Raw genomic sequence first — 23,777 nt, 5'->3', positions numbered from 1 at the left:
AAATGCAAGGCTAGCTGTGGTGTAGGACCCCACGTAATAATGAAAAACTTCCTTCTCTTCGCAGGAATCTCCCTCTGTCAAAGACGGCCACTCCAAAGACTCCACTTCGAACAGCAGTGCCATGGGGAAGGAAGGCAAAGATGGTGCTGAAAGGTGAGCCTGGCTCCCCTGGTACTCCTGCTTCCCAGCCTTGACGCGTGCAGTGTCTCGCCCAAACCCCGTTAGCCCTGCCCTCTCCCAAACCGTCCTTGGGGCTGCCTCCTTTGCCCTCCACCTTCTTGGTGTCCTCTAAACTTTCAGCCCACTTTTTTTTTTTTTTTTTTTTTTTTTTTTTGCACAACTGGGGAGCAGTGGGGTCCTGCTGAACAAGGAGGATCCCGGCAAGATGTCGTTGCTTAACTCGGGGAGCCTGTAGGGGTTAATGCAGCCTGCGTTAGCCATCCTAAGTCCATCTAATTGGCAGTCCTGTCACTGACACTGGCTGCTCCCTCCTGCTTCCAGGGAAACATGCAAAAAAAGTCTGTATTGCTGTTGGGAAATAGTCTTCCAGAGGGGAATTTCTTCCTAACCCTGCTAGTTAGAGGCTGGCTGAAGCCCCGAAGCAGGAGGCTTTATATCCCTTCTAATGCTCTTAGCTATCATTTGTCTATGTAAATGAAGAGGTGCGGGCTGTAACAGATGGGCTTCAGGAGGAATGGAGTGAGTGCTTCCCTGCTGCTTGAGATTGCTCTTCAATTGCATTTCTAAAGCAAAAATAGAGAACAGCATTGTTTTGTGTGTGACAGTCAACTTCCCTCCCCCATTTTCCTGCAGTTGGTTTGAGGGTTTTAATCCCTGCAGTGAAGGAGACAATGCAAGAGTGCTCTGCAAAGCTCACTATCTGCTGAAAGTACTGACTGGTGCAAGGAATTTTGGCCTGTGCCTGGGGAAAGCTATAAGGAATGTACGGGGGGGAGGGGGGGGGGGGGGATTGTTTGGTTTTTTGGGTTGGTTTTTTTTTAGGAATACAGGCACAGAGAACATGTGTCTGGGCACAAGAGTACCAACCTTTGAGGGCAGGAATACTAGAGTTGTGGATGTACACCGAAAAAGTGGTCAGAGCTTTCTGCTCTATCTTCCTGCAAAAAGAGAGCCCGTCATCTCCCCTTGCAGCAGCACAATGGGTCATGAGCTGACTAAGGTATATACGTGTAGAGTATACTCAGTCTTTATACATTTGAAGAAGGGCTTAGATTTGTGTGCACTAAAAATTCGGTGGATTAAGGACACATGGAAGCGTGTACTTATGCAGGGCGTAGTAAAATCCTGTCTGCCAGAAATGCAGGCAGACAAGTGTTCAGGTCCTAAAGGTTCAACTTTTGCTTTTTCAAGAGATGCACAAAGCAACAGAATTAGAGCTAGACATTTGGTCTTGTTTGCAAAAGATTTACCTCCAGACTGTCTGTGTACTTACTGTCATTTAATGAAGGTTTGTACGCTGATAGCTCGGGTGGACCCACCATCTCATCCCCGGGATGGGCAATGACACTGATGGGCATTTGCCTTTTTTTTAACAGGCAGCAGCAGTCACCAGATGCTTTGGAATCGTCACAGTTGGAGGAGGAGGTAGATGAGCTATCCCTTATCGACCACAGTGAAATTATGGCTAGGTTAACACTGAAGCAAGAGGTAGGTGCATTCAGGGTTTGCTTTCATACTCTTTGGTTTATGCTGTATTGGAATCTGGTTCTCTGTGTGCACAAGCAAGGCATCAGCTTTTATTTGATAGGAAAAACTAGGTTGCAGCAGAAGTGGTATGCAGCTTTATGTTGTGCAGGCTGCTGTGAAAGTATGAGATGCTGGTACAGGCAGGGAGCATCAGCAATGAATAAGGATTTAACAAAATGTGAGATGTCTCTAAAAACCAGCTCATCTTGTGCCCTTTCCCCAGTCTGCTCCTTTTCACCTCTTCAGCCTGCTACAGTGTGAAATAAAGCACGTGAGAGCTTGAGCGCAGTAAATCTGGGTGCAGGTTTATGGTGTTGGCCTTTCAATCTGAAGGCAGGTTTAGCAGATTTCCCGAGCGGGACGTTATATTACTGATGTGGAAGAGCAGCCAAAGTAACTGTTTCTGTATTTGAGAAATGGCTTTGTTTCTAGCCTTGGGTGCACTCCCAGACAGCTTTGCTCACTGTGTTCTTGAACCAAGCTGTCTTTGACATGCAGCTTGAGGGAATATGCAGGCTTTTGAAGCTTTCAGACTGTCAGGGGGCTAGTCTGAAAAACAGAGAGAATGTATCATTTACAGGCACTTTAGGAGTGTTCTTTGGTCAGCTGAGATGTGCAGGAGAGAGTGAGAAGCCATTACTCATTCCTTAAGTAGTATTTCATGAGTCTTGCCAGAGGGTCACCTGAAAAATTCACGTTATACGTAGCTGCTCCATGGCTGTAATCCACGTTTTTCTCAGTGTTTTGCATATTGAAATGACAAAGACATTGCTAAGGGAAACCAGACTCCAGGCTCCTCTGCAGGAGTATTTCCTTAAAAAAACAATTAAAAATCAGTGATTTCTGAACATTTGGGACTAGCAGATGTGTGTCAACCCTTCACTTCTTTTTTTTCTTTCTTTTCTTTACGGTCTACGTATTTGAAACGCTATAGAACTGCCACTGCGAGCCGTTTCCTGCAGTGTGGGAACCGCCGGCTGAGTGATAGATCAGTTTTGCATATTTTTAGTTGTGAATTGCAGTAGCTAGAAGAAAGATGCTTTTAGAGAGTGGTAAGGCAGGGGTCAAGCAGTTAGCAGGACTGTTTTCTGCTCCCAGTTACTGGATCGCTTCAGGTGACCTCCAGTCAAATAGATCCAGATTAGGGAATTAACTTGCTGGGTTTTGATGTTCCAGGAACATGCAAGTTGAATGCATGACCTCTCACCCCACAGCCGCTGTGGTACGTGATCCCGCACTTTGAGACAGTTCACACAGGGTTACTGCTCTGTTAATGGTCTGCTGGGAGCGTTTGGGAGTCTGGGACATTTCTGTTCATTCTTCTGTGGACAGAAGGTTCAGCTTTCACTGAGCTGCACAGCCTGGCCTTAAGGAGTCAGAGACCCCAAGCGGGGATCAGCCCAGATCCTCATCTGGGACACCAAATGCTTTATTCAAATTCCAGGATTATCCCAGCACCAAAGACCATGTCCCAGCTTGTGCCGCGAGCAGTGCTAGGAACATTGTGTACTCTGCCAGTTGTTGCTGACCTTGAACCCCCGAGATGGTAAACCAGGCCGAAGGGAGCTTGGGCCATGTCTAACATGTTTCTGTTCTCATTGCAGGGAGATGATGGGCCAGATGTTCGTGGTGGATCCGGAGACATTTTGTTAGTGCATGCAACAGAGACCGACAGGAAAGGTACGGTGGATGCACCAAAACAGAGCTGAGGAGCGCAGCCTGGCATGGCCTTTTGCTGCTTTTCTTCTGCGTCTCTAGCGTGCACAGTTGCGATGAGGCTGCAGACAGCTGGGCCAGGGCAGAGAGGACTGCATTTGTGATCCTCCGAACTGGGTGGCGGGGGGGGGCGGGGGGATTGTGCTTATCTTTGGTGAAACAGAGGTAAGCTGGATAAGCGCCTGTTTGTTCCATTCAGCAGCAGGGATGGTATTAACTCCTCATAGCCCTTACCCAGATCTGGAAGGCGAGGCGCACCAGGGGAGTTGGTGGCAGTGCTGTGTTGGTGTCTCTGTGCCTGCCAAAGTAGGCCACTGCCTTCTGCGAGTGCAGGTGTGACCAGCCTGTTGTGGCATGGATCCTGTTTTCAGAGGTGCTCCTTGTCCTTTGAACATCAGGGCAGTGGTGATGTTGATGTTGCTGGAGCGACTGTTACATCAAAGTAGGAGAGGAGGGACGTTGGTTTGGGTCTAATGCAATACCCGTGGGCATCGGGCAAGCTGTCCAGGTGCTGGTCTGCAGACACCCCTTATTTTTAACTTACTGTGTCAGTTCCTAGTCCCACTCTGTACCACTTGCACGCTGGCAGCCCCCAGACCAGTTCAGGGAGGGAATCCACAGTACAAGAAGGGAGATGTGGGTGAGGAAAAGGGAGATTAGCAACCCATACCTCTAGATTTGTTAAAACCCCATTTTATCTCTCCAAACCCAGTCACCACCCACACGAAGCAGCTCCTTTCCAAGACCTGTGGCAAAGACAGCCTCTGCAATGTTTCCAGAGAGTGATTTTGAACCTGCCAAACACATTTGTGCTGATGGCCTTAACCAGAATTGATCTCCTTATCTCCTGGGATGCAAGGCAAAATGCGCTAAACCACTGAACCGCTCAGCGCTCGTATTTTAGAGGTTCGATAGTCAAAAGGGAAATATCTTTCATGTGCATTTTTAAATGGCAGGGTTTTTACTGTAGCATAAGGCGTTTGCAATTACTTACCAGCGCCATTCAGCTAGCAAGAAAATCCTTCCCCTGACACCTATGTTTCCCTGTTTACATTGGGTATCGAATCCAGGCAGAAAGGACAAAAGTTAGGAACATGCTAGAGAGGAGGAGGCAATTGATTGCGCCAAGGCTAGATATGTATATTTTAAAAAAATAGTCTAAATGAGATGGTGGAAATACCCCTTATAAAAATGCTGAAACTGGAATAGAGAAGTTCTGATTTAGTCCTGCTGTTCTCAGGAATGAGCATCACGTTGGAAGAACTTCCCTACTGTTCCTCTTGAAAGACAGCTACCTGGTAAAGTGATGTGTGCTAGACCTCCAGTTCGTGAACAGGGAGCTCTGTGGGTGCTGCAGGCAGCGAGGTGAAAGCCGTGGAGAGCCTCACAAGACTAGGAAAAACTAGAGCAGGATTTTAAATGCGCAGCAGTGCGGACGGGGAGAACGGCTGGGTGGAGGGAGCTCTGCACGGCACGTTTCTCAGAATAGTCACAGAGCTTGGCCTCACAGGCTCTGCCAAGCCGCTGAGCTGAATGGAGCATGGAGGAATTTGTGCTATGCTAACCCAGTGTTTGGGTGACGGAGAGGGTTAATGAATTAAGCTTACAATGAGAAGAATTCAGGGCTTGTAAATCAATCAGCCAAACGGCACAGAGGGGTATAGTTAAGAGGCTTTCCTTTAAAGATGAATTTCTTGGCAGCTTCAAGTGCCAGAGCAGACCAGCTGTATTACCTCACGTTGCCTTTTGGGCAGATGGGAACCCAGAATAAATCTCACTCCACGCCCTGTTGCATGATGCTTCTTGTCCATTTGAGTTTTCTAAAAGAGCTAAATGGAATAAGGGATAAAGAGAGGCTTGTGGTCTTTAGGAATAAAATCCATGGTCAGTTAAGTGCTCACAGCCACGCGCGCTTGCTGCGAGTGCAGGATTACAGCTGGACGAGGCCTAGGACTCACCCCTGACATGACCACCCAGCCTCTGGCTTTAGAGCTTATGTCTGATTGTCTTCAACCAAAAGACAGCAGTGCTGTCTGATCTAAGAGCAGGAGGAAGCGGCGTCTCTGTCAGGCTCCTGCCAAGAGAAACACCACAGGTAGAGAGGCACAGCTATCACACTGTGCCCTGCTCTTTCCCACCCCCTACGCGCAATGGATGGGTGTTACAGCAGATGGGTGTGGGGTGATCCCTGTCCTGGCTGAAACAAGCTTTACATGTACAGCCTAGCCTGGGCAGGCACGGAAGAAGCTTTTTCTCCCCGTCTGCGCTAACAAGGCTCTGCCAGGGGTTGCAGTGCACCGGGCAGGGGCAGCGTGCCATCCCACTGCACATGCTGCCTGCAGTGCTCTGTGGTTTAGTACTGGGGCTAAGAAGTTTCCATTTTGACCGCTGCTGTCCGCAGTGACCAAACTTTGCCCAGGACTGCGAGTGCACTGCAGTCTTGACCTGAAATCTTCTTTGCCGTTTGCAGTTCCTGCTTTTTCAAATTCTGTCCTTTGTGCCCATGATGATGGCCAAAGCCTTTGTGATTCTGGGGCCTGCAGCACCCACTGCTGGAGATTAATAAACAGAAGTTGACTGCGTGCACCACATCAGCGTCTGTGTTGTGGCAGGGTCATGGTCATGGTAGTGTCCGTTTTTGCAGTGCAATTTACTCTTCTTTTGGCTGAAAATAATCTGATATTTACACTGCCCTGGGGCAGATTTCCTGGAACATAGCAAGGGCAGACTGTCTGCAGGACCGTATCATCGTGTCGAAATACGTGCATTCCTGATCAGGAGGGAAGAGTGACCGTGTCTTTCTGCAGGGCTCTGTGCTGCCTAAGCAGTAAAGACAGAGAACAGGCACGCACCTCTCACCATCAGATCTTCTCTTTAAAGTACACCCAAGGTCTAAGCCGCATTTTTCCTTGACCCGTTATTGAAAGTTCCTGCCCTGCCAACAGGTGTTTTTCACTGACCTCTTTGGTGGTCGCATAAGCAAAGCAGCAAGCCTGAGTGCTGCAAATGGGAGCCAGGCTGGTGGGGACAGGGCAGTTTCACTGTTGCTCTTGTGCCGTAGGGTCCATCTGCTGGTAAGAAACAACAGCACAGCATTTCTGTAAAGTCCATTCGTGTCAAAATGTGTCCGTGTCCTCTTCTCGTAAGGCTGGATTCAACCTTACAAGAAGATTCCTTTTTCTGAAAGCAGAGTTCACTGAGGCTTTCTTGTCTTTCTCTGTAGATCTGGTGCTGTACTGTGAAGCCTTTCTGACTACATACAGGACATTTATTACCCCTGAAGAGCTTATCAAGAAGCTGCAGTACAGATATCCTTTTGCATGAGTGGCAGTTCACCCCCACCAGGAATCAGAGCCGAGCAGTCATCGTGGAGGGAGTTGGTGGCAAGTTGTTTGGTCAAAAGCCTGCTGACAAAGTGGTCAGTAACGTGCTTGCCCTGGAGGTGTCCCAAGCAGGACTTCCTTCACCTCTGCAGACTGCAAATGGGAAATGCTGCTGGGCCTGTCCAGGCAGGGTGGAGTACTGGACCTGAGAGCAGCTTCCTGAGGGCCCTGGCAGGGGAAAAGAGCAATTCAGATTTTCTGTGCATCACTGGGGAACCGGTCATTTGTTTGGGACATCTCGTTTGTAGAATGGGGATCACGCTACCTTCTGCCTTCCAGAGGGGCGGTGGGCATTGCCTGCTTGGGCAGGTGTAGTTTAATACTAGAGATGACTAAACCATCAAGACCCATTCACTCTCTTATTACAAGAAATGCAGCACAGAAGATAATGTCCTGTTGGCCTCCCAGATCTGAACTGAGCTTGTAACTGCTAACAAGGCAAGGGCCCCTGCGTGGCCGGGTGAGCATTAGCATTTCTGGCAGGGTATGGAGAAGGCTTCTTGTTGAGCACGCTGCCTGCAGTTCCTTCCCCTTGGCTCTGTTCCCTTGGCTCCCTTCACCGTCAGCTGAGTGGGTCAGTGTCTCGGTTCAGGCAGTGCAAAGGCCTCGTGGGCTTTGGTCCTGTATACCCACGTCAAAGGGAGCCTGACGTCACCCTGTCCTGCGTCGCAGCTCATCACTGCCATCTGCAGCAGAGCCGCTGCTCCCCTTGCTCCTGCTGGGATCGGCGTGGCCAAGGACACAGCAGATCCCACTGCAGAGCGGTTGTCAGTGAAAATACTGGCTGGGGCATTCCTGCAGGCCCTTGTCAGTTACTTGACTTACTGATAACCTTCTTCTCTTTCCCTTCTGTCCACCTGGCAGAAGTTTTTTCAACCTGTGCCGTCTCCCCTGCCACCATTCCCCTTGCAGCAAATTGGGCAGTGAGGAAGGTAGAGGTGACATCTGAGATCTGTTGAGACCAGATGTCACAGACCAGTGGGGGAGATCACAGTAGAGGAGTGCTGCTCATTAAATTCCACCTTAGAGAGAACAGCTTCAGGGTACACCTGCTCTTCTAGCATCAATTCTGCAAGGTGTAAGTACCTCCTCACACCCCTGCTACCTGCAGCTGGTGGCAGCTTAATACCACGTTAACTACAGCCGTACCAGTGTCCCTTATCTCCTGGAAACTGAACACCAGTTTCAGTCCAGACAGAATAGTAGCTATTCTGATGTCCCTCAACGCAGCTGTTAGTTGCACTGAGGCTGGTCTGACCACACTAAGTTGATTCTTTAATTTGCAACCACATATGAGAAGTTTTGCCACTTCCCAGACACATTTAAGAAGCGAGTCAGTAAGAACACCTTCTTCGTGCTGGTGCGAGTGGTGGATGAGCTGTGGTGAGTTGTCTTCTTCGATTCAGGGTGGGAGAAGCGGGGTCAGTAACAATACAGAAGTCTGGCAGTTAGGAGGACGTGTCATTTAATCCTCGTCTATGATGACAGCTGAAATCCTCTACCCTGACCAGTGAGACACCTATAATGCTGAACCCTCTTGTTCAGCAGGTTCTCGCTGTGTCCCATCTCTGTCGGTGATTTTAAAATAACTAGCAAAAGGGGAATCTGTAAGACAGGAAGATCTGGGAAGGGGAGGAATTTCAGTGACTTGGTTCTGCTTGTGGGAAAGAGCAACAAGACTCAGTACAGATACAGACTCTGTAGCTCAGAGTCGTAGCTCTGATGCCTTCCCTGGGTTTTCCATCTTTCTCTCAGCTTAGTGGAGCTGACGGAGGAAATTCTCAAGCTGCTGATGGACCTGGTCTTCCGACTGGTCTGCAACGGGGAGCTGAGCCTCGCCAGAGTGTTACGCAAGAATATCCTTGATAAAGTGGATCAGAAGAAAATGCTGAGCTACGCCAATTCCATTAAACCTCTTGCAGCCCGTGGGGTGGCAGCCAGGTGAGGAAAGATGCACATAACCATATTGTGGTCCTTTGAGAGACAGGGCATCCCTTTCTTGTGGACACAAGAGTTTTCTCAGTCCAAAATATAAGAAAGAGGAAAAAACAGGTCACGTTTTCTGAGCCTTTATACTTCACCCTTGTTTCTTACAGGCCAGGAACCCTGCACGATTTCCACAGTCATGAAATAGCCGAGCAGCTGACCCTCCTAGATGCTGAACTCTTCTATAAAATTGAGGTACAGAGATGAGAATGGGGTAAGGGCGGCGGGAGGGATTTGAACATGTACCCTCTGCAATCTCTGGTATTCCCTGCCAGCTCTCCGAGCACACCTGCTGCGTTGTAGGAGACAGCTGAACTTGTGTCAGCAAATGGCTGTGAACACAGACTGCGGCTGGGAATCTTGAGGCAGAAATCCCATTTTAATGTGTGGTATTTTCCCACCCCTCTCCTCTTCTTCCTTGGCAGATCCCAGAAGTTTTGCTTTGGGCAAAGGAGCAAAATGAAGAGAAGAGTCCCAACCTGACACAGTTCACAGAGCACTTTAATAACATGTCCTACTGGTAAGGAGCTCAGAACAACCATGGCACTGAACTGTGCTTAACCTCCAGTGCCCTGCAAATATGCAAAATATTCCTTGCAGAATGGGGCTCCCTTGTTACAAGTGGGATAACGTGTATTTTTGGCCAGGAAGTAGATGCAGGGCACTCATCAAAGACCCCAGAGCACACAAGAAGGAAAACCAGGAGGGTGGTGGAGGGCACTGTAACCCGGAGGCGTTATTGTCAGTACCATTGAGCCCTTCAACCAACCATTCCCCTTTCCAATAAATGCACTCTGTGAAGGGTTATTGTGGTCATCCTTGAAATTATTCTGTCTTTGTTGTGAATTAGAGTGCTCCATTTCAGTTGGAGGTATCAGGAACTTTCTTGTGTTGTTGGCCCATCCTTATCAGTTACCAGTTTTTTAAATGAAACAAGAAGAAACCTGAGATCTGCTTAAATGGGTTTATCTTTTTTTTTTCTGTCTGTTCTTCCAGGGTCCGTTCAATAATTATGCTACAAGAGAAAGCCCAAGACCGAGAGAGGCTGCTCCTTAAATTTATAAAGATTATGAAGGTATCAGCTTGGTTCTTGCTGTGAATCACACACGCTGCTCCTTAAAGGAGCAGGGGAGTGGGACCTTCTGGTTGGTAGAGCTGTTTGGTGCTAGAAGGCTTTTCAGATCTCTGGAGTAACTGGAATATTCTCCCTCTTCACAGCACTTACGAAAGCTGAATAATTTTAATTCCTATCTGGCCATTCTTTCTGCACTGGATTCTGCACCCATCCGAAGGCTGGAGTGGCAGAAGCAAACCTCAGAGGTGAGGAGCAGCGAGGGCTGTCATCTTCAGGGGAAAAAGATAACTCTTGTGCTATGAAACAGCTGGGTGGTTTTAACAGCTCAGCAACGTCCCAGGGTGGAGGGATGGTGGATAACCGCTCTCCAGTGTGTATAATGCCACAGTGCTGGAAGCCTGCAGCGTGGCTGGGCATTCTGACAGCTGCAGGAGTGCCAGTGCAGTCACGGGTGAGAACAGCCTCCTCGTCCTCCTCCTCCTCCTCCTCCTCCTCCCTGCAAATTGAAGGCTTGGTGAGGCTGAAGGCAGTGAGGCTCTGTGTATACGCGCTTGGGATCAGGCTGAGTAAATCAGTTGGAGGTGTTTGCAGGATGGCATTAGCTCCTTGGCCTGCGTGGCTCTCTGGGTAGAGGTTACAAAGAAAATGGGTTTGCAGCAGCGGTGTCACCATGGGCTTTGTGTTCTGCCAGGGCCTGGCTGAGTACTGCACACTGATTGACAGCTCCTCGTCCTTCCGCGCCTACCGAGCAGCTCTGGCCGATGTGGAGCCTCCCTGCATACCTTACCTGTGAGTTGGTAGTTTCTTTCCTCTGCTGTTACCTCTGCATGTTCAAATGGTTCCTTCAAGGATTTATCAGCAGCTTCTGCTCAGCTCAGCACTTGCCTTTTGCCCTACATCTAGAGTAAAATGGCAGTGTGCCACGTCAACCCACACACCCTCTCTGGAGCAATTTGTCCTGTAGCAGAGGAAAGCAGGGTGACAGCTGTCTTTTTGTAAAGAAGGTTTTTGTGAATTGACTGTGGCAAGGGAAAGATCAAGTGCCTAGATCTTTAGTTGAAGCTTTTTAACTATATTTTCTTCGGGGTCTGTGTGCAGAAAGACAAATTTTCCCATGAGGTGCAATGGATCCCACAGTTTCAGGCTGCTGACTGCAAGAGCTGATAAATGAGGAGTCTGCCTTGTCGAACATGCTGCTTCATCCTGTTTCCAGATGAAAGGTTGAAGCTGTTGCCCTTCTCCGTAAGGGCCTTCTGATCTAGATTCCAGATTTGCACTGGGTTTATACCAGTAAAACCCATCCTGGTCTCACTTTCTTCCATGGAAAGAGTTCTGTAGGAGGAGGTTGCATGGGTACATGCCATCTCATCTGGCAGGGGACCACAGCAGGACTGTGCAGGGACATGGCTGAGCCGGGGAGGCACAGGGAGGAAGGGAGCACAGACCCCCTTGCTAGCAAAACCTCAAGTTGAGGGAAACCCTCTCGGATAAAACTGGAAGGAAGGTTTAACCCCTGGCAGGCACTTCCCATTGTGACCTTCTTCCAGCCTGGTCCTCCTTTCCATGGAGGGTGAAAGAGCAACCCCAGCGCCATTAGCGTGACCATGAGCGCCTCGCCTCAGAGGTCGCTCAGCCACAGCTGAGGTGGGCACCTTGCACCTGAACACCTTTGGATCTGCTGCCGGGGGGGACGTTCCCCTCTCGTTTTAAGTTGCAGTGCTGATGGTGGCAGCAGCGGGAGGCTGTTAGATTGCCTGTGGCTGCCTTCTGGCTGGCCGTCCTGCCCCTGCGTGACTAACCTCTGTACTTGTTTGCCTACTCCCTTGCCTGCGGCCCCTTTCTCTCTTTCAGAGGCCTGATTCTGCAGGACCTGACCTTTGTTCATCTGGGAAACCCTGATTACATTGACAACAAAGTGAACTTTTCCAAGCGCTGGCAGCAGTTTAACATCCTGGACAGCATGAGGTGCTTCCAACAAGTGTAAGTGTAGCAATAGGGACATCAGAGCTGGCTTTGAGGCACCGTGATGGGGATTGGGGAGGGGGTCGTGAGGGGGGCACGGGAGCTCCTGTGGAAGGGGAAGGGAGTCTGAGGTCAAAGCATCACGATGGAGATGTAAGGAGACCTGGGAACGGCAGGGCTCTGGTCACAGTCTCCTTCCCTCTCTAGGTTAGCTATGACTAAAAGTTGTGAAGACCTTTTTCCTGTATTAGTTCTGAGATCCAGTGCAGTAAAGTTTTGTCACTACTCTCTTTCAGTCAACAGTTTTTCCTTCAGGCTTTGCTGTTGCTCGTTCCTATGTTCTCTAGGTCATGGAGGGTTTTCTTCAATGCTGTCTTGCAGCAGAGGCAGCAGATCTAGCTGTTGATTTCAGTGCGATAGGGTCTTTTGTCTTTTTCCCCCAATTCAGCGATGGGCATGATGGTTTTTCCCCTTTTTTGGTGTCACACCACAGTCAGGAGTATTGGGCTCAGGTAATGCAGACCCCACAGCGCTGGATGTCCCTTAGAGCAGGGCAGGGGTGGCTCGAAGTTGGGAGAGGTCCCCAGGTAGCCCCTTGTTTAACTGCCACCCTACTCTGTGGTTTTCCAGACATTACGACATCAAAAGAAACGACGACATAGTGTCATTCTTCAACGATTTCAGCGACCACCTGGCTGAGGAGGCCTTGTGGGAACTGTCCCTCAAAATCAAACCTCGGAACATTACGAGGCGGAAAACAGACCGAGAAGAGAAAACCTAGGAGGAGGGGTTGTGCGAGCGAGGAGAATTGCTCCACAGACGCACCGAGGGCAGCTATGAGACTGGAGTTCAATGTTTGTACCTGCTACTGGATGACGCACCCTCCCTCCCAGCTGGCAGCCATCCCTGGGCGTGCGAATGTTGGGCTCTCGCAGCAGGCAAGAAGCGACCGCGCGCGTCAGCCACGAAGGGCAGAGATCAGCCGGTGCTCGCTGCACTCGCCCTCCTTCTCCTCCCGTCCCTCTGTGCCATGAATCAGCTTTAAACCCGGGGAGAGAGCTTTGTGGAAGGAGGGTCCCATGCAAGCGTGTTGCTGGTTTGCTGGCCGATTGCATCCGGGCGTACCCGGGCTTTTGTTTTCATCCCCAAAGGAGGGTCAGCAAGAGCTCAGCACCCACAAACTAGTCTCCGGAGCTGGTGTTCAGCAGGCAGCAGCCGTGGAAGCCAAGGGTTTGAGTCTCCCCTGCAATGCCACCTCGAAACGTGTTCATCCCTAGGAGGTGAGGATGAAAGAGTCTCCCGCTGCCTGCCAGAGGAGCTGTGCTTTCAGAGAGCTGCTTGTGTTTACAGGGGTCTTTGGTTTACCCCAGATCTCTCGCGCCTTCTCTTCACGGAAGGAAGGCACTGGTTGTAGATACGGAAGAGGCACTGAAAATGTGGGCAGGGACCTGCCATCTCAAGTCATCGTTTCCCCCTCCACCTCTCAGATGTCGTTATTTAAGCAACGGTAATCCCTCCAAACCCTGGAAACATTGACTACCCGAGGTACTGCGGTTCACTGGTCCTGTGAACCCGTATCTTTTAGTGACGGTACTCGCTTTTGCACAGTAAATGCTGTAGTATACGAGACTGTAAATATTAGTGTTTAGTTTTGGTGCATGTCTGAATACCAATGGATTTATAGGAAAACAAGAAAAGCGCAAAACAGTGTGTATACAATTCACAACCGGTGACAATGTTGCTCCAAGTGCTGGAAGAAAGGAAGCTCGGGGCAGCCCCGTGGGTGCTGGCTGCGGAGCGGGTGCAGGAGCCGGGCAAAGGAGCCAGCGGGTCCCACTTTTGGGCTTGGAAATGGGAACCGGGAAGGAGCCCTGTGCCCGGCCGAGCCGCCTCGTCCACTCCATCCCACTCCTGTCTCCTCTCACTGTTGCCAAATGGTTTTTTCGGGAGGGTCCCTGTCTGGCTGACCCTTGGTGCTGTGCTTTGTGGTCCGTGCTTTGGCAGGAGCCCTGGCAGGTCCCGGTCCCGCAGGGCAGGGGCAGCCTGGCATAGAGGAGCGAGGCGGGGGTCTCATTTCCCACACACGCAGCGTTAACCCCAATCTGTTAGGTGTGCCTTATTCAGCCCCTCTGTCCCCTCTCCGTGTCCCCCCCAGGGCATCCTCGCCAGTGCAGCCCCAGCCAGGCCATTTCACGTCCCTCTCTGTCCTCATCCGACGGTTGGATCCGCAGCATGGATCGTGGGTTTGAGCGTACGCTGTAGGTTTTAGCAGCCTTGCGAGGCCTTTTTCGGCACCGTGTTGTGCGGTCACAGGTTTTTACAGAGTTCTGTCTAACAAAATCCTGCGGTTTTAGGGCAGCGGCTCGCAAGGAATACAGAGGGGGTGTTTCGCAGAGCATCCTTAACTTATTTCTCAATAGCAGCTCCGTGTTTGCTAAAGCCTCTGTTTATTCTGGGTGAATCAGAGTTGCAAGCACTTCCTTCTACAAGCAGATTGCAAAGCCTTAGCCAGCTCTCTGCAGACGGCAGCGCTGCCTAACAGGCGGCAGGAGGGAGTGACGGCGGCATTGCCCCGTTCATAGGATTGTACCCAGCTCGATTACTTTCCTGAAGGTTTTAGGCACAGGACTCGTGCAGCGGCCAAATGCTGAAGTGCAGAGAGACCCTCCTGCCCGTGAGAGCATCTTCTGGGGGAGGTGAGCGTGGGGTCCGACACCGATTCGTGCTGTGCGACCCCAGAGCAGGAGGAGCGTGGATCTTCCTGCGCTGGAACGCGACGTCCAAGCCAGAACACTTCAAATCCAGTTTATTTTTGTGGCACTAAGGGCATTGGAGCCACGTGTCATGTCCAGCCGAGTCTTTGCAATCCCCAAAGGCTTCCCAGCCTTCCATACAGGAAGTAATGTTTGTGTTTTCCTTTGTAAATAAGATTTTAAAAAAATCCCCCGACATGGCAAGACTGTGAAAAGGCAAATATACCCCGCGTCTGGCGCAGGCTTCCCCCCCAGCCGGCTCCGAGCACCTCCGTCGGACGGGGTGCTGTGGCATCGGCTGTTCCTAGGAGTGTCATGTGTGGTGGTAGCACTGAAACTGCAGCCCATCGCTCCACTTTCCCCGTGCGGGGGCCCTGGGGGTGCAGTGTTCGTGGCTGGGGCTCCGTGCCGCGGCAGGGACGGGAGGGTGCACCTTGTCTTCAGCCCTGCCGGGATGCGCACCCCCAATCTCGCTGGCGAGCGGGAGCTGTTTCCAGGTTCTTCCCTGTGCTGGAAACCACGAGCCCTCTTAGTGCCAAAGGGGGGGTCTCGCTCTCCACCCTCCGCCAGCTCCCCCCCCCCCCCCCCCCCGAAAGCCGGAGGCTCAGTGCGCGGCGTGGGGACGGGAGCTCTGCACGGCTGCAGCACCTCGTCCAGCACCGTGGGGCCGAGCCCCCCGGCTTTCCTTCCCCCCCACCTTTCTCCCATCCCCAGCCGAGCGGGGTGTCCCGACCACGGCTCCTGGTTCATGTCCCGACCCCGGGCCAGGCTCGTGGGGCTGGAGGAGCCCTAAAGAAGGGTCTCCTCGCCCAGAGCAGCTTCAGGTTTGCTGACCAGAGATCCCTGCCAGCAGCGGGGAGCAAAAGCCCAGAACAGCAGCTGTTTGCAAGACGGGCCGTCAGCGCGTTCAGGTGTCTCGCAGGCAGCGTCCTCGCGGCCGTCGCCTCTCTTTTTGGGGGGAGGGAGGGGTCTCAATCCCTTCTCCGTGCGGGGCAGGGAGCGGGGAGAAGCGATGCTGCCGGTCACCAGCCCCCTGCCCCGCTCCCAGGCCTCTCGCCCCCCCCCCAGCTGTTCGGCTGTACTCTATATTATAACTCAGTCCTGATGGTGGCATCTTCCTGTGAACTTTTATATTAAAGAGAAATAAACAACAGTAACAAACCCGCCTGATGATCTTGTTTACAGTGCATGCAGCAGTCTGTGGATTAAAGTGACAATCGAATCCACTTCTGGCACTGGTGTGGCCTCATGTTTTCTCACCCTCGGGGTTTTCCTTTGCCCTTGCTCCTTTTCCCTTTTATTTTTCCCTTAGAAATCTCTTCCTTACCTCCCAGCGAGGTGGTCTCACCCCAGGACAAGCCCTACATGTGGGGGGGGGGATATCTGCTCCTGTCACCTCCCTCCGGGCATTGATGTCCCCCATGTCAGGGGGGTTCTGCTCCCCAAAACAGGCACTGGCAGGCGTGTGCCGGCCACAGCCCAGCCCGTGCAGTGACTGCAGGCCGGGCAGCCGAGGGCTATAAATAACCCCTGGGCGGCTGAGCACGCTCCCGCACTATTTCAGTCCCTGGATGGGGTTCAAAATTCCTCTGGAAATAATCGGCATCGGCCAGCTCGGGAGGAGGATGCCCAGACACTGACCAAGCACATACCGCCCGCTCGCTCGCCGGGGCTGGACCGCGGGGCCGCATCCCGCCGGCCCGGCAAAGCGTGAGGGGGCTGCGGGCTCAGCCCCCCGGCAGGCAGACACGAGCGTGGCCGTGAGCAGAGCCGGGGCCTGGCACGGGGCACCCTGACCTCCCCGCTCGGCTCATGGGAGCGGCCTTCGGAAGGCCCGGCGGCTCGTCCCCCCCCTTCCCGCAGCAGTTCTGCGAGTGGCACCCCCGGATACTGCATCCCCAGCACGGCCCCAGCCGGGCTCCCCTTCCCCGGGGTCCTGCTTGGGCTGGAGCCCCGGCACCCACCTGCTTTTGGAGGAAACCCCGATTTTGTCCGATTACAGGAGAATTTACCCTGAATTTTGTGGTGGACAAAAGCCATGGGCAGCGGGGCGGGGGGTAGGTCCCCGGTGCGCAGAGAAAACGGAAGCTTTGGCTACGCCTGTATTTTATTTCAATCTGGAAGCAGCAAGAAGGTGATGATACAGCATGTGTGTGTATTTGTGTGTGCAAAATTACCGTAGAAGCTAAATACGGGGGTTTGTATCTTCTCACATTATTAGTTACCGGTGAGGGCTTCTCACACGCCCAGAGCAGCAGCTGCCGGCGGAGCGGCCGCACGCCTTGGCCTCTCCATTACGCCTTGGCCGTTTGCTCCGTCTCCAGCCCCGGCTCTGCGAGCCGCTCCCTCTGCACGTCCCGTTTTGCACCTCCAAGCGACAGTCCGCGCTAACGGGAGTCCACACCCCGCAGCCGAGCCTGATCCCGTACGTGGTGCCGCTGCTCCAACAAGGCTCCATGCCCAGCGCCGGCTCCGGCGGGGCACGGCACCGGCATCACTTCAGTCTGGGTTCATCCTGCCCGCGTCGCGGTTCGCCAGGAAGGCCAGGCGCTGTCCTCAGCCCTGATAAGGCTTTCTGGTCACCCATCGATAACGCTTTCTGGTCACCCATCGATGATAACGCTTTGTGGCCGCCCATTTCCCACAGCAGCCCCGGCGATGCCATGCGGGGCTGCGGCCGCTCCGCCTGCCCGTGCCCCTGGGCCGTGGGGAGCCGTGAGGAGCCCCGGCACGCGCCGAGTCCCTGGGGCCCGGGGCCCCGTCATAGGTACAGGGCTACCAGGACGTAGATGACCCAGCTGACGGAGACGAACAACCCGAAGAGGAGGCTGAAGAGGACCAGCGACTGGGCCTTTTTGGATGCCACGTTCGCCTGGGCCATGTCCCCGCGGCTGAGCGCAGCCCGCGTCTGGCACGGGAGGAGAAGGGCAGAGGTTAGAAGAGACCCGCAGCGCCGGGAGCAGGGGATTCGATGCACCAGGAGGGTTGGGTGTAAATCGGGACCGCGCCGTCCTTACCTCGTGGGAGTAGATGAGGGCGATGACCCCGGTCAGCAGGCAGCAGAAGATGGTCACCAGCACCGACTCCACCATGTAGTCCTTGGGCAGGCGCTGCCCGTGGCCGGCGGGCGATGGCCCCGTGCCCGGCTGCCCGTCGTACTGTGACACGGGGACCGGGGGGCGAGTGGCTAGAGCTGCACGATGCCCCCCCGCGCCCCCCTGGGCTGTGGTGCTCGAGCGTTGCTCAAAGCGCCACTTGGGACCCCAAAAACCCGGGAGCAGGGATAAGGGGTGACCTGGAACACGTCGGGGGGGGGGGGGGGGGGGGGGTACGTACCGTGGTGTAGGGCAGGGGTGCAGGCGGGACGCCCTGGGGCGGGAAGGGCCCCGGCTGGTAGACGACGGGCGCTTGCTGGGAGAAGCCGGCGGGGAACGGCGGGTAGAGGAGATGGATGCTCTTGGGGTCCGGGGGCGAATAGGGCGGCGGGTCCCCCTCGAAGGCCGCGTTGGTGACCGCCGCCACCACCACGGGCCCGTCCCCACGCCCCGTGGGGGGCTCGGGGCGGCTGCCGGAGCTGGGCAGCCCCCCGGCCGCCCCGCTGCCGCCCTCCTGCTCCGCTCCCTCGGCTGCGGGGCCGCGGCCCCGGGGCCCGGCCGGCGCTTCGCCCTCCATCCCGTGGGGCTGCCTGCGGGGACACGGAGGCCGTGGGCTGCCCCGCTGCCACCCCCACCCGCAGCGCCGGCCGGCGGCGCAGCCCCGGCCCACCCACCCCAAACGCCCCCCGGTAACGGGGGGTCGAGTCTGGGGCTGGGCCGCGCTCCCCGCAGCGCCCGGTGCCCGGAGCCGCGCTTCGCCGCCCCGCTGCCAGCGCGGGAGCCCCCAGCCCCCCCCCGCCCCCGCTCACGCCGCTGCCCGCGGGGTCCCCACCTACCGCACGCTCGGGGCCAGGCCCCCCCCGCCCGCTACGGCCCCGCCGCGGCCCCCGGCCCCCGCACGGCCCCGCCGGGCCCGGAGCGCAGCGCCGGCGGGCCGGGCGCGGGGCCGGGCGGGTTAATGATTGACCGGGTGTTTGCCCAGGGCCCTGCGCGGGCGAGGGCCGCACCCGGCCGGGCCACCGCTGCTCGGGGCGGCTGTGGGCGGGCGCGGTGCCGGGGGCGGGGGTCACCCCGCCGGCAGCCCGGGCGCCCGTCGCGCTGCGGGAGCGGGCCGCGCCTCCGCGGGCACCGCAGCGGCCGTGCGGCGCGGGGAAACGCGGGGAAACGCGCGCGGTGGCTTTATTTCACATGCCGGCCCTTCGCGCCCCACGCGCGCGTAAAAAAAAAACCCAAAACCAAACCCCGCGCGCGTTTCGGCGCGGCCTGTCGCTGCGCGGTACGGGCGCGTGGCTGTACGTACCCGCACGCACCACCCGCGTGTGCGCGCCGGCTGCGCGCGCCCCGCCCGCGCCCTTAACGCGCGTTTGTGTCGCCCTCGCTCGCCGCGCGCGCCCGGCCGCTGCCTCTTATTCCCGCGCTCGCGCGCCTACGTCCGCCCGCGCGCGCCCGTACCCGCGAGGCGCGCCCGCCCGCGCCGCTGTGTGCGGGCAGCACGCGCCCCGGCCGCGCCGGCTGAGACCGCACGCGCTCAGCGCACCCGACCCCGCCGCTGCCCCTTCCCCGCGGCCACGCCCCCTTCCCCGCGGCCACGCCCCTTCCCCGCGACCACGCCCCCTTCCTCGCGGCCACGCCTCCTTCCCCGAGACCACGCCCCCTTGCCGGCGGCCACGCCTCCCTCGCCGCGGCACCGCCTCCCTTAGGCCCCGCCCCCTGTCGTAGGCCCCGCCCCGCGGACTACATCTCCCGTCGCGCCCCGCGGCCCCGCGCCCCGCCATGGCCTCCGCCGGCGGCGCCGAGCCGGAGCGGCCGCGCCCCAAGCCCTTCCTCATCGGCGTCAGCGGCGGCACCGCCAGCGGCAAGGTGAGGCTCCGGGCGCCGCCGGCTCTGCCCGCGCCGCGGGGGAGCTGCGCCGTGACCGCCGGGCCCGGCCCCAGCGCCCCGGGGCAGCCGGCGGGGCGGGCTCCGGCGGCGAGCGCCGCTTCCTGCCTCCGGCCCGGCCCCGCGGCGGGCGCCCGGCTGCCCGGCGGGGACAGGCACGGCCCGGGGGGGCGGACGGGCGGGTCCTCCCGCGCCCCCTGAGCTCCCCCCCCCCCCGCTCAGTCCACAGTCTGCGAGAAGATCATGGAGCTGCTGGGGCAGAACGAGGTGGACCACCGGCAGCGGAAAGTCCTCATCCTCAGCCAGGACAGCTTCTACAAGGTGCTGACCGCCGAGCAGAAGGCCAAGGCGCTGAAGGGGCAGTACAACTTCGACCACCCGGGTGAGGCGGCTGGGCCTGACGCTGCGGCCGAAGCCCCGCAGCCTTTCCCCCCCGCCCCCATCTTTAATTTAACGCGGTTGAGTTGGTGGTTGGAGACCAGTTGAGGTTTGCCCAAAGGGCGGGTAGAAAATGAGCAGCATTGGGTAACCGAAACGCTCTTTCCCCTGCCAAAACATCCACGCGTCGCTGTCGCGAAAGCGGGCGGTGACCGCCCTTCTAGCGCGCCTCGGCAGAGAGCGATGCCGGAGGGTTGGAGAGCATCCCGGCTCGCCCCGGTGCTCCGTCTCCTCGTCCTCGGCTGTTGAGAGGATCCGTACTAAACGACATCGTTCCCCCAAATCCTTCCCTGATATTTCTTGTCCACGTAAACACCCGCTCCCCTCGCTCGGGGGAGCGCTGCGGGTTGCAAACGGGACAGTGATCGGCCCTTGGCTGAAGCCTAGAGCCTGCTGTAGGTTCACCAGGGCGGATAATGAAGAGCATTAAAGATGTCTGAGGTTTTCTAAATTTCTAAATTACTCGTAGCTAACAGGTTGCACAAAATTACACAATTGCCAAGCGGTTTGGCCAAATTATACAATTACCAACTTCACATTTGGGTTCTTCATTTCACTGTATTGTAGTTGCTTATAAATAGCAAATTCTCTCTTCCTATCTCTGTAACCAAGTATAGCAATTCTAGTTTGGGCAGGGAGTGTTGGATTGCAGCTGGTAGGAAAGAATAAGCCGTAAGTTCCTTTTTTCCTGGTGTAATACTGGATAGAGGGTTTTCCCTTTGGGCCTAGAAAATCTGAGCAATCTGGCTATAGCAGCATCTGATCTTCCTCTTTAAACCTTCCTCTTGCAGATGCTTTTGATAATGACTTGATGCATACAACCCTGAAAAATATTGTTGAGGGCAAAACGGTGGAGGTACCAACCTACGACTTCGTGACCCATTCTAGGTAGGCCTCGGTTTTGTGTGAAGTCTCGGGGTGCGTGTATGGATGCCCCAGCTGGGCCTGGGGACGGACTGCTTGACTGGGGTGCGAGACACGTTTATCAGCGTGCTCCGGGTGTTTTTTCCTGGCAGGTTGGCAGAGACGACGGTGGTCTATCCCGCTGACGTTGTTCTCTTTGAGGGCATCCTGGTTTTCTACAGTCAAGACATTCGGGACATGTTCCATCTGCGGCTTTTTGTCGACACGGATTCTGACGTCCGGCTGTCCCGCAGGGGTAATGCTCTGCCGTCATGGGCAGCGTCAGCCAGCTCGTGTTCCTTATCTGTCCCCCGCCACACGGTAAAACTCACAGGTTTTATCTTCCTGTCCCAGTTCTGCGAGATATGAAACGTGGGAGAGACCTTGAGCAGATCCTCACCCAGTACACCACGTTCGTCAAGCCTGCCTTTGAGGAGTTCTGCTTACCGGTACTAAATGTTTCGCTAATTTGATTTGTGGTTTTTGGGGGGAGACAAGGAGCAGGGTCGCCTCGGGGTGAGCTGCGTTGTAGATGCAGCAGTGGTGGCTTTTGATATTTGTATTTCACAAGCGAGTCCCACGCTCTCCCCTCTGCCTTAACTATTTAACTGTTGCAAGCTGCTTGTTTAAGGAACTTAAATGGTTGGTCCCTTCTGCTTGCAAAGCACCATGGAAATCCCTCTAGGGAAATCCCTCTAGGCTGCGCATGTTTTCTCACTGCTTGCTGCCATGGCTATTTTAGCATGGGTGCCTTTGACTGAAACACTCCCACTCTGCATTTATTCTTAAGAAAGAAAGAAGGAAGAAAGAAGAGCTTGGCTTCCAGCAGATTCTCTCTCAGCAGGGAACGCTGGTGAAAACCTGGGGCAGACCCTTATGGAGTCTGCTTGCTACGCCATGTAACGCGAGGCCAATTTAGGTGCTCGTGTAATCAAATTAATTTGTCAAGAAAACCATTTGAGAACAAAATCCTGTACGTGGATTAAATAAGACAGAAAAGGCTAGGTCAGGCACCTCTTGCTCTGGATCAAAGCAATTCTGGGATTGTAAAAGGACTCATTAGAAATGCTGAATTTGCCAGCCTTCTTATAAGTAGGGGCGGGGGGGAAGCAGGGGCTCTGTGGTGGTAAAGATCAATAAAATGTCACCAGAGGCAGGAAGGAATTTCTTATGCACGTTGGGTACCTTGGCTCTCGGCAGAGATTTAGCAATGGCTTGTGAAATGCTGATTAGAACCAGCTCTTAGCAAACAGACCTCGGCCTCAAAGCGGGAGACCCATTTGAAGGCAGCGTACTCTTCAGAAGCGCAAAAGTGAAACTCCACGCTTGACCTGCTGCTTCTGCCTGGTGATTTGCTGCAAAGGGTCAGTAAGAACAATTTCGACCTTAAATCCAGCGCACATTAGCCAGTATGACTTCTCAATTCATTTAGGTGTTAACCATGACTGAGAGCTTTAAGTTGCAGCCCCAGAGGACAGAAACCCCTCCATCTTTGCCCCCAGCTTTCTGGTGTTTGGTAGCTTCTTCCTAGAATAAAGCTGACTGTTGCCATTAATGGTCTCCACCACCGTTGCTGTTTTGCAGACGAAGAAGTATGCAGATGTGATCATCCCCCGAGGAGTTGACAACATGGGTAAAAGGGGGTTCAGTTCTCTGCCTGATTTCTTTGGGGTTGGGAAGAGAGCAAAAATATGAGAGCAAAAAAAAGAGAGCAAAGACATGCAAACCGCCTTGTTTGCATGCTTCTAAGGAAAGGCGTTTTGCTGGAGAGCTGAAGGGGAGGGAGCTGCTCAGAGCCTGACCGGGATGACCAGCTGCTCAGCCTGCAGAGGGCTGGAAAAAGTGACATGCGGTTGGAGATGTAGAGCAGGACACCAGTGTTAAAGCTGGTGCTGCAATTGCTGGTTTCTGTCGAGGTGTGACCTCGCTGCAGAGGGCAGGCTTAGCGTCATTTAAGGGCTTGTTAAAATGTGAGCTGAACAGGGCTGGGTGCTCCACATTTTCTACATAGCTCAGCCAAGAAAGCCTTCGTGTCCTGTATTTCCCGTTTCTCTCTGCAGTTGCTATAAACCTCATAGTGCAGCACATTCAAGACATCTTAAATGGAGACATCTGCAAGTGGCAGCGAGGGGCAATGAACGGACACGGTCGGACCTACAAGCGCCCGTTCCCTGAACAAGCGGAGAGCAGCAGCGTGCTAGTGGCCGGCAAACGCTCCCACCTGGAGTCCAGTAGCCGTCCGCACTAACCTGACGGCGTCTGAAGGGTTTGCCTCTGGTCCAGACCAACACTGAAGACAATTTTGGGAAAGGACTTCAACAGAATGGTTGGTGAAGTGTCCTTTAAATTGTCCTAGCAGCAAGGGGGATACTGGTGGAAAATTCTTGCAGAGGAGAGAGGAAGGAGTTGGCCTCCCACCCCTCTCCCCTCCAAAACCCCTCCCTTTTCTCCCTACAACATCTGGAGTTACGATGTTCTTGATGGACTGGTTAAAGGCAGTGCTACTTGCCTGTTTTTAATTTTCAAAGTGAGATCTACTGCTGAAGTCTCCCCTGAAAAATTAAGTGCTACCAGGTGATTAGCAAGATACCCCATTTCCCTGATGATCATCTTCCTTCTTGGGAAAATTAGCTGCCTGTTTTTTCAAAAGAAAAAAACAGTCTCTTTATCCACGACTAGCTTACACCCTGTTAACAAGCAGGTGCAGTCCTTGCTTTTCTCCACCTTGTTGGGACCTTGAGTTCCGGCACTGCTCTCCCGCTGGCCAGCCCCCTTTTTAGCCTGTAGTGGGGGCAGAAGGACTGACCTGTAGAGGAATCTCTCCCCTGAGATAGAGACAAAACCGAGACCATCTGGGAACTCGCAGTTCATCAGGGGAACA

The 23,777-nt window shown here is 54.6% G+C and overlaps 3 protein-coding genes across 3 annotated transcripts in view; 2 read left to right on the top strand and 1 right to left on the bottom strand.

The window, feature by feature from the left end:
• The window catches only part of RAPGEF1 (Rap guanine nucleotide exchange factor 1), an 85,665-nt gene extending 72,983 nt beyond the window's left edge, over nt 1-12,682 (top strand). Inside the window, exons 14-26 of the mRNA XM_075716089.1 lie at nt 65-153; nt 1,557-1,668; nt 3,312-3,387; nt 6,647-6,731; nt 8,097-8,189; nt 8,562-8,747; nt 8,903-8,987; nt 9,218-9,312; nt 9,789-9,867; nt 10,011-10,112; nt 10,559-10,656; nt 11,719-11,847; nt 12,460-12,682. Of these exons, the coding sequence (XP_075572204.1) occupies nt 65-153; nt 1,557-1,668; nt 3,312-3,387; nt 6,647-6,731; nt 8,097-8,189; nt 8,562-8,747; nt 8,903-8,987; nt 9,218-9,312; nt 9,789-9,867; nt 10,011-10,112; nt 10,559-10,656; nt 11,719-11,847; nt 12,460-12,610 (1,380 nt within the window). The 3' untranslated portion in view covers nt 12,611-12,682. The remainder of the gene's footprint in view (nt 1-64; nt 154-1,556; nt 1,669-3,311; nt 3,388-6,646; nt 6,732-8,096; nt 8,190-8,561; nt 8,748-8,902; nt 8,988-9,217; nt 9,313-9,788; nt 9,868-10,010; nt 10,113-10,558; nt 10,657-11,718; nt 11,848-12,459) is intronic.
• Nucleotides 12,683-17,343: 4,661 nt separating this feature from the next.
• Nucleotides 17,344-18,254, bottom strand: PRRT1B (proline rich transmembrane protein 1B). Its single transcript, XM_075717109.1, has 3 exons — nt 17,919-18,254; nt 17,600-17,740; nt 17,344-17,490 (listed from the first exon to the last, which is right to left on the bottom strand). The coding sequence occupies exons 1-3, from the start codon at nt 18,252-18,254 to the stop codon at nt 17,344-17,346; spliced, it is 624 nt and encodes a 207-aa protein (XP_075573224.1).
• Nucleotides 18,255-19,450: 1,196 nt separating this feature from the next.
• On the top strand, nt 19,451-23,748 carry UCK1 (uridine-cytidine kinase 1). Its single transcript, XM_075717035.1, has 7 exons — nt 19,451-19,537; nt 19,778-19,937; nt 20,785-20,881; nt 21,010-21,152; nt 21,251-21,345; nt 22,481-22,529; nt 22,957-23,748. The coding sequence occupies exons 1-7, from the start codon at nt 19,451-19,453 to the stop codon at nt 23,142-23,144; spliced, it is 819 nt and encodes a 272-aa protein (XP_075573150.1). The 3' UTR covers nt 23,145-23,748.
• The last annotated feature ends 29 nt before the right edge of the window (nt 23,749-23,777 follow it).

This window comes from Pelecanus crispus, chromosome 9, assembly GCF_030463565.1.
Source record: "Pelecanus crispus isolate bPelCri1 chromosome 9, bPelCri1.pri, whole genome shotgun sequence".
NCBI lineage: Eukaryota > Metazoa > Chordata > Aves > Pelecaniformes > Pelecanidae > Pelecanus > Pelecanus crispus.
Note: the sequence above shows the minus strand (reverse complement) of the source record. Positions and strands in the feature narration are given on the sequence as shown.

Excerpts from the sequence above, each read along its gene's own strand:
- UCK1 (XM_075717035.1), top strand. The coding sequence starts at position 19,451 with ATGGCCTCCGCCGGCGGCGCCGAGCCGGAGCGGCCGCGCCCCAAGCCC. Across the intron at positions 20,882-21,009 it reads GACTTCGTGACCCATTCTAG|GTTGGCAGAGACGACGGTGG; the intron begins GTAGGCCTCGGT and ends TTTTCCTGGCAG. Across the intron at positions 21,346-22,480 it reads TTGAGGAGTTCTGCTTACCG|ACGAAGAAGTATGCAGATGT; the intron begins GTACTAAATGTT and ends GCTGTTTTGCAG.
- PRRT1B (XM_075717109.1), bottom strand. The coding sequence starts at position 18,254 with ATGGAGGGCGAAGCGCCGGCCGGGCCCCGGGGCCGCGGCCCCGCAGCC. Across the intron at positions 17,741-17,918 it reads CACCCCTGCCCTACACCACG|TACGACGGGCAGCCGGGCAC; the intron begins GTACGTACCCCC and ends CCCGTGTCACAG. Across the intron at positions 17,491-17,599 it reads CCCTCATCTACTCCCACGAG|ACGCGGGCTGCGCTCAGCCG; the intron begins GTAAGGACGGCG and ends CTCCCGTGCCAG.